The following is an 18,270-nucleotide window of genomic DNA, read 5'->3' on the forward strand; positions in this document are numbered from 1 at the left end:
TCATGCAGAGCAGCATTCCATTGCTGCCTCCTTGCTTCTGGCGGCACTGTCATTTGTGTGATTGCACTGTCCTTATTTGTGTGATTGCACTGTCCATCATCACACTAGGCCAGAGGTTCACCAGGAGGGGCAAAGCACTGGGGCTGGCCATGGCACAAGGCCCCTCAGACTAAGAGCCAGCCATATGCATGGGGCAAGCAGTGGTGCCCATCAGTAAAGCACCTCTTGGACATTCACTGCCATTGGCCCACAGGCCGCCACAACCATCTGAGGAAGCACTGAGACCAGCCATGCCCAGCCTGGTTTCCTCCAGATGTGTGAGACTGCCGTTCCTATGTTCCCCAGATGGCATCGCCATCTACACAACACCGAGGACTAGGGAGAGGAGATCTCTTCTGGCTGAAGAGTTCTGCATGCGGGACAAAACCTTGAGGCTGTATGATGTGGCTGCAGATGTAGGAAAAGCACGAAGCCCGGGTTAAAGACTGATAGCATCTCATCACTCAACTAATGAAGCAAGCCTTTGCTGCATCAATTTTAGGATGCTTCTTGGTGGATTTTTCCTTTAGACGTGACCTGCTAATGTGTCTTGGTGTTGCTCTTCTTTGATGCTTTTGTTTTCCTTCCCTTATCATTGATGGTGACCTGCATACTAGGACACAACTCATGCAATCCAGTTTGACTTACTTTCTATTTTTCAGTTGTTTCAGCTGCAGCCCAAGAGCTTCTCCTTTTTCATGCACTGTAGGAACCGACTTGCATTAGTATGTATCTGTTTCTGTCTTACCTAGCCTGCATGGTTCTCTTATAACTTCCAATCTTGGCACCACCTTGCACAGAACCCTGCTTTTTGAAATGGTAGCCAGTTTGAAACGTGGGCTGATTTCCTAGCTATTCCACCAGTGCCACTGAGCAAATGCCTTGGTTGCTCCAGATGTCTCTGGCTGTGAAGTAATTGTTTCAAAGGCTTGGGATTTGTGGTTCTCCCCTTTCTAGGACTGTGTTAAGGTTGTCTCGCTCAATGGAGCGGTTCTTCTCCCTGCCCCTGAGCACAACCTGGACTGTTCTTTTGTTAGAGCTCTTTATTCTCAGCAGAGGCCATCTATTTGTCTATTCCTTGGATTAATTAAGGGTCAGTAAATAAGCTACCTGATTATGAACGTGCACTTTTTCACTGTTGCTAATGCAAGTCAAGAGTGCTGTGGTTGGGGGTTTTTTTAACCTCAAAAAGGAAACATTGTCTGGGTTCAGACAACATGATCCCTCATATCCAAGAACTGAGTGTGGGTTCAATGTGGGCTGTGGCTGAACTACAGTTTCTGGTTGAAATTCGGGTGATCGAGTTGTTTGAATTTGGCTGTCCTAACCACAAACAACCCAGGAAGAGAACCCATGGTTTGTTCCTGCCTTGTGAAGTACGGTTTCTTTGCCCTGATTTCTTATCTCAGCTGGGTTCACACAATGAGTTAATCCACATTTCAACAACCCATGCTTTGATGAAAACCCGCACCCGACCTTTCACTGTTGTTTATCATGTTGCCTGAACAGTCTCTGAATGAAATATCACAAGTAGCTATTGAAATGCGGAACCTGAGGGTGATCGGCCAAATCCAGCTGTGCTGCATTCTAAGCACCTTCTGCTGGACCCACTTCCTTTCTTTCAACTGCCAGCCACTTGGTGCTTGCACTGTGCCCATTTGAAAAGGGCGAAATGCCTCTCCTAATGAGGTATATTTGATCTGGGGCATCTAGCCCATCCGCTTTATCATGGACCCTGTGCATTTTGCCTTTGAGCCCACCCTCCCCTGGAATGCACCCCTGGGAGCATCTCGAAAACAGAAGCGGTCCAGCCTGGTGGTTTAGACTTTCTGGATGGACCTGCCATGTCACATACCAATGCAGGCAATGAACCCAGGGCGCTTCTCTGGAAGGGGATGGCTTGCCCCAGAAAAGCTGGGAGAGAGGGCATGGGGCTGACCCACCCCCATCCACCACGTTCCCCTGCGAGCCTCTCCAGTGGCTTTCCACCTCCCCACAACACACGCCCCACATGGGTCCCATTTGCTTCGCACAGGAGTGCCGTCAAGTTGTGCACACAGGGCCGTAGGTACGGCAACAGCGGCCCCGGACAGGTTTTTCGCTTTGGGAGGCTCACCGTGGTCTGAGCATGCGCCTCACCCTCGACCCCGCTGCACTGCTGCTGCACGGTAGGGAGTCTCCAGAGCCTGCAATCACCCTCTCTCTGTTTTTGTCGCTCCTGTCCTTGTCATGCTCTGTTAGGTACAAAGACAGGAAGCTGGCCCAGCACAAGTCGGAAATAGAGTGTTTCACTCCAAAAGGGAGTATGGGAAATGGTGGGCGAGCGACCATCAGCAGGTAAGCCACGCATGATCCTTCCGTACGCCCCTCCTGGGGCCTGTGCAAGATGTCTGTCAGCCGGAGGAGTATCCCGGGGGCCTGGCAGCCCACCTCCTCCATGTGCGATCGCCTCATTCCATACAGTCTGTCCGCAGCAGCGTCAGCGTCACTGTTGTTCTTTGCAAATGTGCTCAGACCTACCAACCCTGTTGGCAAACTAAGGATGGACAGAGATGTCAGCTGTGCTTTCTCTTGCATTGTTTTGCTTCTCTAAAGCCCTAGCTTCTTTCTACCCCAAATGTGTTAATTTTGGTAAATTCGTATTTTGCAACTATCTGGACTGAAACACAAATTCTCATCCGTGCACAGCCATAATCAATAGGTAGAGCTGTTGCCTGTGTGGTGCAATATGAGGAGCCTCAGGAGGAAATATATGGCAACTCTAAGCCAGTATTTACTTGTCTGAGTACACAGAGCTTCAAACCCAGATTTTACAAGTGAAGCACTTAGAGCCTCAGTCCTGGAAGGACAAGTTTCAGTTTCTCCCACATTCTTTTTCCCCCCTCTTTTTCTGTCTCACTTATGAAAACGTGTGAATTTTGGTAAATTTTATGAAATTCAGCCTTGTCAATGCCTATGTTGGACTAGCCTAGCCTAGCCTGGCCAGCTATCTGACCTCCTCTTGTATGGACTGTCGAAATACCAACAATGCTGGCTGCACTACTGCAATGCAACCTTTCTGGCCGATTATACCTTTCTTCAGAGAGAGTTCCACACACAATGTTCTTTATCTTACATCAGCTAGCCCTGCTTTTGGTGTTGGAACATAACACAAAGTCTCCCCTATGATCATAGCTCATAGGCAGGTTGGTGCAGGAAGAGGCATTCCTTCAGATATATGTTATTATTCAGTAACCTTTAGTTGTTTATTTCAAGAAACAGGAAAGCAAATTTAACAGGAAAGCAGCAGAGGCTCCGTTAGAGGAGCAGGTGAATTTTATAAGCACAGACTCTGCCCAATTTGTGCCCCCTCCAAATTTTGATCCAGGCATAGAAAAACTTGCTGTAAGTTTCACTCATAAGGAAAAGAAACTTCTTTCCAAAAGCTTTTAGCATAAGAGAGACTTCCCCGTTTTAATCTCACATTAGTCACTGAGTGCCACATGTAACATAAATATACAATACATATATTGTATATTTGTATACATAAATATAGAAATGCAATGCTCAAATATACAGGAATGTGCACGGTCCCTCATTGTATGAGGGACCACAATCTGGAGAACTGATGGATTGCACAAAACACAGGAGTAGCCGTCCATAATCTTAATTAAAGAGCATCCCACAGTTGATGGATGTTTTTATGAATGGTTATCAGGGCGTTCCTTTAAGTTATGATCTCTGGGTTTTTCAGACTTTCAGTTCATCACTGCTGTTCCCTTTTGACTTTTTGGGTTTAACTGATGTCAGGAACATTTGATCGTGTTCATGCATCTGCTTTGGATTGACTAATAGCTTCTGTGTGTTTGTCAACCTCTCAGCGCTCCGCCGGCGTTTTTGTCATTGTTGTGTCTGTTTTGAACTTCAGGTAGATTAATCTGTTCTGGGAAAGAGGAAAAGAAAGACAGTTCTGTTGAAGAAAAAGCAGCAAATTGATGGGGAAGAAACGTATATGCGAATATCAATTACTCATATGACATTTTAGGCAATCGACAGTGTAGTGTTTTTCTCCCTTATATGCAATCGCATCTTTTATATTTTTTTTCCCCAGAGAAGAGTCAATATTCACTTCATAGCATGAAATTCCATTTCAGTTGAGTGGAAAGACAGCACGTTATTGAAGAAGTTATTCTAAAATAACTAGCCAGAAACTGTATTGATGTGAGTAGCGGATTACCACTCATGCGGAAGTAAACATCAATTAAATAAAAGGGCCAAGGAATTTCAGGGCAAGAGTCCCATAGGAAGATAATTCAATGCAAGCCGGCTGACCAACCCGCAGAATAGAATTTGCCATATGTGATCGTTGGGGCTTCATGGAGTTGTCACTGTTGCCAGGTTGACTTCGTAGCAATGCCCAGTTCAGCCACTGTGTTGGAGCATGGAGTGGCAGCACCAGCGGCATGTGTGGCATAGAAATACGGGGTGAAACATGTACCTGGATTGTGATTGATGCTCCTGTGTGGTAATGATAACGTGGGATGGATACAATGGAGCTTGGCAACCATCCCCACGCACCTCTTGCCTTGTGTATGGCAGGCCAGGATGGCAAATAAGCACTGAACACTGTTGCATCTCCACTACCTCTTGTCCGAATGCAATGTCTTTTGTTTCATTATGCGAATGTAAAGAAAACAAGGTTGTGGATTATCGATCGATATACACAGCGAGACAGAGAGATAGATAGTGAATTATTAATTAGTTTCTTATTCATTGCATTTAATTAAGTCAGTCATTTCAGTCTGAAATAATTGCAGTGCTACCAAGACGTCTATGTTTTGACAGCATCATAAAGCATCCCATCACATAATTGATTTTATATAATGGAGCAGAAAGCGGTTAGCATGCTGCTTGACAACTGATCGTTTCTCCCACATTAAAGGGCTTTGCAAAGAAACAACATCATGAACACAAATGCGGAACACTTGTGCAAAATGCACTATTAGGTTTGTTTTGCACGGATAGCTTTGCAAGAAAATCAGCTGAGCAAAACCACCTTTCCAGCTCATTTCTAGCATGTTTCCTAACACTGCAGCTTCTGGTTCCAGTTCTAACTCTGAAGGTGCCTAACAGGCTAAGCTGACTAGTTTTGCTTTAGGGTAATGTTGCAAGGTCATATAGAGGACATGCCTGGCATGCATTATCTCACCCCACCAGAACGGGCAGTGGAGATCATTCCACGCAGATGCAGAGAAAGAACAAGGAAAGTTGAATGGTGCAGCTTCCCATCTTGGGAACCAAGCCTGACTCCTTGGTCTAAATTCTTGGACCTGATGGCCCTCTGGTCCCTTCCAACTCTACTACTCTATGATTCTGTGAGTAAGACCATTTGTCCATCTAACCCTGTATACTTCAGCTGGCTGTCCCCCTGACACTTCAGACTGCAACTACAGCTTTCGGACCATTGCCTGTTCAGGCTGGGGCTGATGGGACTTGAGGTCTAAAACATGTGACAGGTGTCAAATTGGGGAAGGCTGGGCTAAATGGACATTGGTTTTTGTTGGAATTTGTTCAGGATTTGCTTGGTTTTCAAACTTAGAGAGATCTCTGGTTTCGTATATTATACTTTCCAGCCCTCCCTAGAGATGCTGGAGGTTTTCTACATGCCACGTGTGAACTTGATCACTTTGTGCTTTCCTCTTGTGCCACATCCGGCTTATTAGGCTTAACCTCAGAACAGGGTTCCATGAGACTCTCATTTTTGTTCACCGAACGCACAAACATACCCAATTGGAAGTTGTGAGCGCATGCACGTGTCCACTAAAAATATTTGAAAATGACTGGATATGAACTTTTGATGTGATTTGCACAACTACCCCAGTACAGTCTGTGCAGATGACTCCATTAGGCTGCACCAACCCTGCTCTAGTCTGCAGACAAAAGTTGTACAATTAGGAAACCTACACAAATTTCACATTTGGTTGGAGTTCCATGTGCACAACTTTCCCATTCTCTCAGAGCCATAAATGGAAATGGGAATGGGATACAAGATGACCTCCAAAAAGATGTTCAGGGAATCCTAGCAATCCTAAACACGGCCAGTTCACCAACCCCTACAACAGAAAGTTTCTTCAGATGGACAGAAATTGGGTAAATAATGAGCTCTGTGGGAGTTTTGTTTTTATTGTAAGCTGGCAGCTCAAGTAAAAGCTTTAAATATCTTTTTGAAACAAAAGCCTGAGTCGACTTGAACGGTGTCGTAGCACAAGTGCAGAATACAGCGTTGAAGCTGCATTATTCATTGCCACCAGCAATCCTCTGAGATTACAGGTTTTTTGCGAAAATGTAGCCACTTTAATAGCAGAAGGGTTGCCAGTAAATGGTGTACATTATAGCAGACACAATGCAAAGCGAACATATGGAGAGGCCTTGGGTCAGATAGCCCAGGATCCATTCATTCATTTATAACAAATAGGTATTTATCTTCCAGCTCTCAAAAGGGCCCCTAAGGTAGTTTTCAAGTCCAAAGAGACATTTTAATACCCCAGAAGCTAAAATAATAATAATCCTTTTCCCCTTTAAATAAGCTATATTGTAAAGGGCAAGAGTGCTCCCAGGGCAAATTCTATCAAAGAGTTAAAATCAAATACTTCGAAAATAAAATAAGACAACTATTGAAAAGATTATCCTAAAAACATACAATCGTAGCATGAACCAAAGCCATAAAAATCCAAGCCTGCCAGTATAAAATTATTTAAAGCTACAGCACCACAAGTCAGTAACAAAAACATTTAAATCTGCAAAATCAATAGGATTGTGGAATTATATAGAAAATAAATCAAAAAAAATGAAAATGAATAAGGGTTGGATGCAAGCCTAGCAGGATACCTACTTGTCCAATGGGACTTATGCCATGGGATTTCTATGTTTTCTTCCACACTGCTGTCCTCCATATACACCCTAAATATCTTCTGAAGGGTCCCCCTACCCTCTGGATCTAGGGATGTGGAGACAGCCTGGCTTCCTTGTTTCCTCACAAAGGTTGTGTGCATACGTATGAATGGCTGTAAAATGAGTCCCACTAAAAATCCGAGTATTTTCTGAAGAGTCCCCCCCAGCTCTGCAAAGCAGAGTTACCCCTACAGGGTTGGAGGTCCCTTCAGAAAATATTTGGGGTGTGTGGGGCTGCACTGAGGAAGGTAATGAGGAAACCCTGCTACAGAAGCAGAAGTCCTGTTGGGCAACCAACCCACCATCTTTATTTTCTTCTCATGGGTTTGTGTATGTGAATCACTCTACAATTATGCCCTTAACAACCCTGGGAAGAAGGTTACGGCCATGGCTGCCCCTAAGTCTCCCAGAGAGCTTCATGCCTGAGTAGGGACTAGAACCCAGGTCCCTTCAGTCCAACACTTTCAACACCTCACCGCACTGGTTCTCAGCTAGGGCTGATATGCTCTGAGAGCAGGGAGGAGAGAAACTGGTTGTGTCACGAGGGAAGTAGCTAATTGGAGTAAAAGGCCAGACACAACTCCTGCTCTTTGCCTTATGCTCTTCATCAAGGCTGGCTTGGAGGAAACCTTTGGCAAAGCATCTTCTCTTGGGCTTCTCCTACAGTGGACCCTAGTCTGCAGGTGGTAGCAGTGACCAGACACAAGTATAATTCCCCACAATGACCGAGAGCAATATTTTGCCGGAGCATTATGGGAAATTAAAATGGCTGTCTGTCTGTGCCACCACTTCGGGCGTAGTCTCCCCAAATTGAGTGTCTTTCCTAGGTGGGCTGCAGTAGCTACCTGAGACACCATCTAATTTTAGAAATGTACAGCATTATGGATTCTTTAAACTTTGAAGTCAGCCTAGGGCCTCCCATTCAGGCTGAGATCCTATCATGTGGGTAACAATCCTTTAATTTCTGGGCTAGGGTCCCTGTACCTATCCTAGAGTAAAAGTTGTTGGTGGTAAAGAAGCCACTGCTTGACTGATTTGCAAACTCATCTCTATGTTGGCACCAAGACTGCTCCTATGGGGTTGCACCCTTGACCAACTGGCTCATCGCTGGGATCATTAATGGACAGGAAGGTTTGGTGAGCCCAGCTGATGTCTGAACTGCAGCATGGACCATTTGGGGGACCAACAGGCACATGGTAGGCATGTCATGAGTGAAGCTGGCTGGATCCAGGGGTCAGACTAGATGGCCTGGGAGACCCCTTCTCACGCACCCAGTTTCTATGTTTCTGTTTCGAAGGAATGGGGACCAGGTTGCCTCACTGCATTCCTTGGAAACGTGTTTTCTGCAAAGGAGAGTGTGGCCATGTGTCTTGTTTTATAAAAGACCACCTTGTATCTAGCTTAAAGATAAAGGACTAGATAAGGAATGAAGAGCAAGAGTGCTGAGCTTGTCTATCAGCCATACCTGGACACCAAACTGAGCAGGCACTCAGGTGGCAGTTTTCAGCAATACAATGAGTATTTCTGTTTAAATTACGTATTTCTGCACCTGCATTCATTCCTATGCATTATCACATACAAATCATGTCTGCTTTTATCCTGTTTTGTTACACATCACATTTTCTGTGATGTGTAAGTGGCCACCTTCATTTGGGAGACTTTTGTCATGGGTCACCTTGTTTTCATCTCCAAGAGAAAGGCAGTGCAATGGTCTGACTGACCTCCTTGATAGATAATGTTAAGGACATCTAAGGCTAGCAGAGGCAAGGGTTGTTGTTGTTGTTGTTGTTGTTGTTGTTGTTTTTAATGGCCTCCTGCCTCCAATTTCCTGGACATGACACTGTTTTTTCAGGCTGGCCTGCTGTTGAGAGAGCACAGGCCTAAGCCTTGCATGACTATGACACAGGAGTTTGCAATACAAACAGGTTGGCATATTGTCTCTATATCCACATGGCAAAAGGCCCAGTTTTCAGTCACAGTCTCTGACTGGAGACGCAATGCCCCTCGGTTATTAAATGACACACTTCTGCTTTGTCTAGCAGGTGGTCTGTAATTAAACACTTAACTCCCAACGAGACTAGGTGCTTAATCATCCTGCCCGGTTGGAAATTATTCTCACTCTCCCCTCACCACCCCAGCTCTCTTCATAAAAATAAAAAGGAAATCCTAGACAGTGCTTACGTGAGGGAAATGAAAAATGACATATGAAAGAGTTACTAAACAGATACGCTCGGCGATGCTTTTTCTTCCGGGACTCGACCCAGTCCATCGCCCTGACGAGGAGGCTACGGTGCATCAGGACGGCTGGCCTGAGGTGTTTGGCTGCCTGGAGCAAAGGCAAGATGGAACGGTTCTTTATATAAAGGGCTACTAGAGGACTGTCCTCTATTTGAAGGTAGCCTCTGTATAAGGGACTCTCCTGTCCAATTCCAGTTTAAAGATAAAGGATGATAAGGACTGTTGCCAATCGGTGGTAGCACCTGAAGAGGCAGGTATGCAGGTCACCTGGTTACAGTCAACCACACGATGGTGACATTTACTGTTTTTCTTTTCAAATTCTAGTAATATGGATTTCTAAGTTAGTATCTAGACAGATATATTAGCATATGCAAATACAGATGGGTGTCTGCTTTGGTGATGCATTTAATTTTCTTTGTTTGGTGATTCGTAAGTGACTGCCCTGCAAGACCAGCTTCACTTCTAAGATTCTGTAATGTCTGAAAAGTCCTTCACATTCTCTTAAAATACTGTAGAAACCTCCACAGAAACCTGGGTTCATCTTCTGGGTGACATGACTGTATTTTTCAGTCGCGACAGTGCTTGCTCCTTTCTGGCGATGTTCATGCTGACTTATTTTGGTGGCAAGTAACAAATTTTGCGCAATCAGTTCTGCAGGAATGACATCCGTGGCAAAGACTCCAGTGTTCCTAATTCACGCTTTGAACGATCTTGTCGATAAAGAACTTACATTCTGCCTCTCTCTCTCCTTCTCCCTCCCTCCTTCCCTCCCTTCCATTTTTCAGCTCCAACGGCAAATCTGTCACATGGGCCCAGAATGAGAAGAGCACCAGCCGGGGAGCCCATCTCTGGCAGAGGCTCTCTGTTCACATCAACAAGAAGGAGAACCCCAACCAGACAGCCGTGATCAAGCCTTTCTCAAAAAGCACAGACAGCAGCCGACAGGGCAGCAGTACTGCTCTCACCGCCACATTCCCCGAATCCAGTGCCAAAACCCTTTACAATGTATCTGAAGCCGAGGAGCACTACCCGGTTCAGTACCGAGCTCAGACTCCTTCCCCCGTCAGCACAGTGAGCCAGAGGACTGCCTCACTCAGCCGGACGGAAGACGATGCCCCAACCTTCCAGTCAGAGCAAGCCCAGCGAAGCAGCTCCTCCCAAGGCTCCCTGATGGAACAGATCAGCAGCGTGGTGACGCGCTTCACCGCCAACATCAGCGAACTGAACTCCATGATGCTTTCCACCACCACGCCGGGAGCCATGGTGGCTACTCCTCTGTGCTCTTCCTATCTGATCCCGAGAGAGATCCAGCTCCCCACAACCATGACGACCTTTGCAGAGATCCAGCCTCTCCCTGCCATCGAGGTCAACGGAGCTTCCCAACCAGCCCGGAAGCCCTCTTGCGGCAGCGTCAAAGAAGGCCCTCCAGCGGAAACACCACCAGCAGCAAAGCCAGACGTTGAGGAGTTGGTGGCTTTGACCCCTCCTTCCCCCTTCAGGGACTCTGTCGATTCCAGGAGTGCTTCGCCCAGTTCCCCGGCCTCCGAATCTGCCCTCTGTATCCCTTCATCACCAAAATATGACTCGCTTATGATAAGAGATTATGCTCAAAGTTCTTCTTCTTTGTGAATGTAGTTGAAGTTCTACCTTGGATCTCTGCAGCTTCAAGTCAATCAGGAGGGGAGGTCAGGCCTCCGGGTTCTCCAGTGTTTACAGACACAGTGAGAGTAATGGATCATCTTAGGGGGAAATGAAAATGACTGATGAATTACGCTCTTTTAAACACACACAAAATAAAACTTTTAGCAGATATTTGTGGCCTTAAAAACATGGGCTTTTAAATGGAGAAAGAAAACACCGCACCTATTTCTGAGGGCTTAAAAGAGTCTCTTATATCACTCACATACCAAGTGCTTTGCATTAGTGTATAACGAAGAACCGTTGATGGAGTGGGGGTGGGAAGAACAGACGTCAGTGTTAAGCAGCTGCCCAATGCACGTTTACTTGGATTCCTTAACCCGGAAGTGGACTTGGATCTTTTATCAAGACATGGAAGACCAAAACATTGAATGTACATTTTCTAATAGACTTCAGACCTGGGACCAAACAATCCAGTTCCTTTTTTTGTTCAAGTTGAAGGTGTTTGTTTGTTTTTTTAATGACGATCCCAACCCATAGTAACCTATTCTGTAACAACTAAACTTTTTTTGGCTAAAAATCATATTAGGTACATGGCGGAACTCCGCGTATTGATGAACGTAAGTTGACATGTTGCAGCCGAAGACTGCATTCACAGAGGGCTTTCCAACTGACTTCTCCTCCAACAGATTTGTTAAGGAGGAAAAGCAAAATCTCTTCAGTTAAGTATCCTATTTTTCCTTTGTTAACATCGGATTTGCCTCCAGAGCTACAGAAGTCCAGGATTGGATTTCCTGACTATTTCACCATGTTGCCAACCAATAATGGAGTAGCAAAAAACAAACAAAAAACAAACAAAAAAATAACAACAATAATAATATTTTCTGGAGTACTGTTTTGTAATTCCCTTATCAGGGCATATGTTGAAATGACTATTCTCTTTCTAGCAATGTTCTAGAGCTCTAGCATGGCAGTGTCCCCAAGTGAATTCCACATATTTCTATGGATGTTCTTGCATTCACATTGCCAGCTCGAGCCTTTGTCAGGACTGAAGGTCCTTAGTCATAAGAAAAGGGTCAGCGGTCTCTTTGAACAGTGTCCCTTTCCAATGAGGAGGCAGGCTTTCTGGTGCAGACGAGTATAAGGAAAGGCACAAGCTCTTTCCCAGTCCTTCCTTTGATGGGGAGCTGAGAGGGACGGCATCCTACCCATCCTCTGCCAATCAGGGGGGTTTGCAATACAAGAGGCTGTGTGCCTTCTCGCCGGGTTAATTCTCAAGGTCAGGTGGTCCATGAGACAACCATCAATTTCTCATAGGTTTTTTTAAACAGAACTTTCCTAGAGATGACTTTACCTTTCCCCCACAGAACTTTTTTAATATGCTGGAGCAGGCGATAGATCCCTGGTATGGCTTTCTCTCCCCGTTCCAGTCTTCTTGCCCACAGGCCGTGCAAACGATGAGTGAGGGCAGGGAATGCCGCAGGTGTTCTTCACTGTGTTACGGGCCATTTCTTATCATACAGACATTCGATGGAAGCTGCTTGCAATGACTTTAGTATGGGGATTGCTTTTTGTCAGTGTTTTGTGTGCTTTGCTTGTCCTGTGGAATGTGGGGGTGGATGTTCACCATGTGGCGTTCACCAAGTCAAGCCCAAGGGATTGTTTGGGTTGCCAGATGAGACGAACTCCATCCTGCACAAGACACCTGACCTGCTCTTCAGAGTGACCCAAGTGCTCATGATTCACGATCCATTCATAAAGCCTTCGTATAGAAATAAAGTAGAGCAGGTCCACCCTGTTGGACCCGTGCCTAACGTCGTGCACACTGCTCTTCCTGGATGTCTGCTCATTTGCCCTGACCACATAAGGGCTCGGGTTGTATGAAAAGGTTGTGCATTTTCAGCTACTTACATGTGAGGTCCACTTTGCAGGGAAAATGTTCAGTGATGGATTGGAGGCATACGCTCTTGATCCTCTGCCCTTTGGAGCTTGGTGTGCCCTCTGGCTTAGAGAAGGAATCCGTGGAGGAGGAGGCATCAATCAGGAAGATGTTGTCTGTTACCCCTGGACCTTCCAGCCCAGAGGACATGACTCTTTTCACTCAGAACCCCACCAATGCTGTCTTTATCCTCCCCATCTAGGAGGAGCCAGGAGCTTCAAATCAAGCAGTAGTCTTTAAGAGGCAGACTCTCCTCAGAGGGAGTGAAGTTAACAGTCTCAGATTAGCCAGCCTCCTTAAAGTTTCAGAAGGCCTCTGTATGTTGCTGAAGCAACAGTTCCTCCTGAGTGAGTCCCAGCTAGCATATGTCCCCGCCATGCCCAAGTCCCAGTCTGCTCTGGTCTTTCTTTGCCCTCCCACATAGCTGGACTTGCTTGTACTTCATCAGTCCTGTCTCTTTAGTAAGTGCAACTGCTTTAAATTAGCTCCCCTTGGAATCTTGAGCTGAGCTAGGCAGGGCAATGCACACCACATCAGGGACAGATTCAGAAGCACAACCCTCCGCTCCTTTATATATGTGTGATTCTGTGAATGGATGCAGTGTAAAGAGGCTCCATGCTGCTCGCTCACATCTGTCCTCCTGTTACTTCCATCATGCAGGAGGGCAGATTAGGGGTCTCACTGGATTTGTGGTTTGATCATGTTTCAGACATCTGTGGGACCGGAGCAGCTATTAAATGTGGCCCTTTGCTGGTGCCGCTATGCTCCAGGTTGCCATCAGATGTTTTTACTGATGGTTTTGTCAGCTCTGAGAGGACAAGCATTTCAGAAAGACAATAAATACATGCTACAAGTGGCATATTTCATGTATTAAGTTGTTGGACTGGTCAGTTCTAAAAAAATTGAGTTGATTGAAAAGGGACTCTGTTAATAAGGCAGAAATAGCTATTTAAAGACAGATCACGTTATTAATGAAGTATTTTATCTCTCTGTTTTGGAGATGGGAGACATTGGGTCTATTTGCTTTTACGGTGGCATGTCTAACTCTCAATTCCCAGACCGAGATGTGAACTGGAACACAGCGGTACCTCAGCTGCCCAACACAGTGCTAGACAGTGCTTCCCTACACATGGTGGGGACACGCTCCTCCCAAGAGGTACCATTTGCTTCCTTATCCTTTGATGAGACCACTCCTGATGACTCACACTCATGTTAACTGACTCCTGGCCAGCATTGCTTCTGAGTTCAGACAACACAATAATCCATGATTGCAGATTGAGTGTGGGCTGAATGTGCATTGTCACTGCAACCTGGGTTTGTTGTGTTGTTTCAACCCAGCTAGGATCACCATGAACATGAAAAGGGTGGTTTGTTAACAAGCCATGGCTCATTAGCTCAGCTGGGTTGAGTCAACATGATAGCCCATGATACAACTGCCACCCATGGTTCAATAGCAATCCACATTTCAATCCATACTCAGCCCATGAGTGTGCGCTAGCAAGTTGTCTGGACCTTGCGAACATGGCCTGGTCTACACTTGCAGCAACACAACCCCCTTTCCCCTCTGTTCCTGCTTAGAGGGGAAAGCAGGACTGCAGCCACTGGGCATGTCTCCGCTTGGGTGGACACACAAAATTCTCCATGAGGCGCTCACAGCTGTGCATAGCTGGGGACACCTTCGCATGTTCATCCAAACCCATGGAAAGCACAGGCACGGCCAGTGAATGCAGCCCTGCCCATTGCATGCTTTCAACCGAATGTGTGAGGAGCCAATGAGATGGTAAATTGGAGCATACCATGTCTGGAGGTGAAGAAGACAATTGTTGCATATACATCAGGAAGGGCTGGGCGTATGTGTGCAAAGAAAAAGCGACTGCACCACAAAGAACTGCCCTAGGCTGGCCTGCACTGCACACGCCTCTGTAGTCTAAAGTGGTACAGTCCATTCTGTCTCCTCACCAGGTGAGAACCAGTCTGGTTGATGCACTGATCCAGTAAGAAGCATGCAGGTGACTTGCATGGTTGCCCAAGCAGCCATGAAAGAAACCCTCCCCTTGTGGAGGCTGTACAATGAGGAGCAGTCAGAGCTGTATTTGAAGAAGCCCAAGCATCTGCTTCAGCTTTGGAGGCCTTGGTGTGGCCAGTCTGAAGCACCTCCGATGGATAGAGAGGGGAAAGGGGCTGTTTGAAAAAGGGATTGGACAAACCCATGGACAGTGGATGGGCTACTAAGCACAGGGGCTGCCTGCTGCCTTCAGGTTTGTTGGCAACGTATCTCTAAATTGCCTGTCTCTGAGAAAGTGTGCTTGTGTTCAGGCTGGCCACTTTGGAAACTGAGACTGGACTATATCCATCCAGCAGGTCTATGTTTATTTTCTTATGCCCCCTGTGAGATAAGATACCAGGGATGGGATTGCAATCCTTGTAATTGATGTGCAAAGCAGGAGAAACGAGAATACAAGATGCTTTGAAAGCAGGAGAAATATGACTCATTTACGTCTGCTTGAAAGGGAATGGGCTGGCATCTTGGTCCACTTTGAACATGGATCATAATGCAAACACCATTTTGCAGAGAGTAAAAGAATAACCATGGAGGGGGTGAGAAAAACAACGGCCATTGTCTGCCTAGAGGAAATGTGGATACTGTTTCAGCTAAGCTCGAGCTTTAGCCTTGTGGCTTTCTTTCTTTCGCACTGCAGCACCAGATTCTAATGAAGCAAACACTTTCAAAGCGATACAGAGGACATCCTAAAACAACAAAGACACAATGAGATACCAAACCATAAAAGCTTTATTTGGTTTATTTGCAGTTCCTAAAATGTTAGGGCAATATGTGGGTGACCCTCTAACTCTGATTGGCAGCTCCTACAACTTTGTGGATTTCCTCTCTCATGACACTTTGAAAAGTGCAGCTTGAAATGAGTGCATGTGTGAATAGAAAGCAAATGATTTGGATGGGTTTGAATAAGTACAAAAGAAGATCCCCTTGATGGAAACCTCAAACGCACCCTGCCAAGTGCTCACCCTTTCATGCATGCAGCTGTCCTTGCGCCAAACTTGCATTTAATTTTGCTACAGGAGGGTTTTGAATTTCACAGAGGAAAGTTGATGCAGCCTTATAAAAAGAGAAACTTTTTATAACTAGAAGACTTTAGAAACTAGAAGAATGCCTTTTTTAAAAATAGCAACAACAACAACCCTGCTTTGTGTGTGTGTGTGTGCGCGCGCGCACATGCATGCACATAAGCACATGTGTTTATCACTTTTCAGCCATACATAGCTTATAAATGGTATTTCCCCCCTTTTCCTATGGAAGGGGGTTTGAAGCAATGGCTTACTGCATCCCAGTTCACATTTGGATGATCTTTAAAGATGTTCTTCTTTGCCATCTCGTCTGTTGTGCAAACCCATCAAACTCTGAAGGCAGACAGTTGAAGTGTAAGACAAGGGTTGACACATGGAAGGATCAGCACTTTCTCTACCCAAGTGAAGGCCTTCCCCCCACCCCCCAATATAGGCATGGCTGAACAGGCCAGCCTTCCCCAGCCTGGTGCCCTCTGGATGTGTGGGACTGCAAGTCCCATCATTCCAGTCAGTTGGCAATGATTAGAGTTGCATTCCGGCACATCTGGAGAACATGAGGTTGGGCAAGACTGATCCATAGAGATTTCAAAGGGGATAACATTGGACTGAGCGACAGATGACCTTGCAAGGAATTTTGAGAACTCTGCAATGTTAAAAAAGGCAAGGCAAAATGTCAGGTGTGGGCAAGGAGAAATGTGCATTAGAAATGTATTGTGCGCTGCACCGAACAATTTACATGTAAAATTGTAGATGAAGAGAAAATAAGGATAATTTTACCACCCACTAATTGGGGGTGGACTAAGTGTGGTTCTTGAAGCACGCCCTGCCTCCTTTTTTAAAAAAAGCAAAATGGTATCTGGGGGACCACAGGTCAAAGACTCCATCCCATGAGCCACCATTTTGCATATGACAAAAAAAAGATTGGAAGAACCTACTGTACACATCTAAAGTCAGCCCATTCCTGTCTGAGCCAGTACAGAAGTTACAAGAAAGACCTCCTCTGAGTTGCACAGAATGCAGATGGATACACTTCTGGTTACTTGTGGAAGGAGCCAGTGCAGCCATGGAGCAAACTTACTCCCCAGTCCTACAGTGGACACAATTCAGCCCTACTTGAAATCCATGCAGTTCAAGCTCTGACCATTTCCCTCTGGGCCTGATCCACCCGGCTACACAGAGGAAGAGCACAAGGTAGATAGATGGAGGATGCAGCTGCATCTTCTCCATCTCATCATTGCTGGCTTTCTTGGGAAAGGCCGGCGAACAGGCAGCAACAACAAAGAGGGCAAGGACCAGGAGGTTCCAGAGAGTGGCCATGAGTCTCCAGAGGTACCCAACCAAAGCTTCCTCTGATGCTGTTCCCGGTTGGATCAGAGCCATCATCTGTAGCAATAAAAACCTGAGGCATCGTAAGAGGCTTCTGAGGTCTCCTGAATACTTAAGGATACATCTAAAGAGGTTGCGTTTGGCTGCCAGCAATATCTGTCCAAGCTGTGACAAAAGCAAACACAGAACCCGAAGTCTTGTGGCACATCAAGGACTAGCGAATTTATTGCTGCGTGGGTTTTTGTTCACAGGCCTCACTCAAGGGTAGGCAATGTGGCGCTAGTGGATCTCAATGCTCCACGGGCCACCTTTCTTGACATGTGTCAAATCGCCCTACCCTATCCCCACCTTTTAAAAAATGGTGATATAGTTTCTTATTAGCAACTGACATTGTGCAGAATATTTTTCTGTGGTGCTGAAAACTGTTGATTCAAAGCAGTTGTTGGGGATAAGATGCCACCTCTGTCTTGTACTTGGTCTTTTGGGCAGGTTACTTGTCCTTTTTCATGTTTTTCTTGGCAGCCATTTTGTGATGGTGGCCAGCGACATCTCAGAATAGTAAATGGGTCCATAGTGAAAAATGTGGTCTAACTCCGGTCTAGATTATCAGGTGCATGAAGTGGAAAAAGAAGGTGTTGGATGACATGAATGAGAGTGGAGAATAGGAAAAGAGAAACTTAGGCAAGTAGAGATAAAATGCATCAGTTGCTTTGAACTGTGTTTGGAGGAGTCTCTGATCTGAAGTCTTGCCATTTAGACTTCAAGGAATGGTGGACTAGTTTGCCGGCCAGTCTTCAGGCCAGTACCAATCTTACCCTGCAGTCCAGAGCCAAAAGAGAAGGTTCGACATGCGCTTGCAGGCACTTGGAATAGATGAAACATGACCATGAGATCCAACAGTGGCAATCAGTGGTCCCTAAAATATGTCCCACGATTCTCTGCAATGCACTGGGTTCCATAGCAGATGTTCCTCAGCAGACAAGCAGGTGTGGAAGAGGTACACTGAAAGCAGGAAACATGAACATTAAACCTGTAGATGGTTCAATCGATCAAAGGTAAGGAGATTCAAAGCAATA

General features: G+C 45.8%; 1 protein-coding gene across 4 annotated transcripts in view; it reads left to right on the plus strand.

Annotated features, from left to right (window-relative positions):
* Positions 1-10,836, plus strand: part of GRM5 (glutamate metabotropic receptor 5) — a 229,363-nt gene extending 218,527 nt beyond the window's left edge. For 2 of the 4 annotated variants that reach the window (XM_044442023.1, XM_044442024.1), the window contains one exon: positions 9,993-10,836. In XM_044442023.1, the coding sequence (XP_044297958.1) occupies positions 9,993-10,836 (844 nt within the window). Of the gene's footprint in view, positions 1-2,280; positions 2,330-9,992 lie in introns of all 4 variants that reach the window. The other 2 variants (XM_044442027.1, XM_044442025.1) reach the window with 2 other exon arrangements.
* Positions 10,837-18,270: the final 7,434 nt, after the last annotated feature.

This window comes from Varanus komodoensis, unplaced genomic scaffold (genome assembly GCF_004798865.1).
Source record: "Varanus komodoensis strain SLA01 unplaced genomic scaffold, ASM479886v1 scaffold4, whole genome shotgun sequence".
Taxonomy (NCBI): Eukaryota; Metazoa; Chordata; class Lepidosauria; order Squamata; family Varanidae; genus Varanus; species Varanus komodoensis.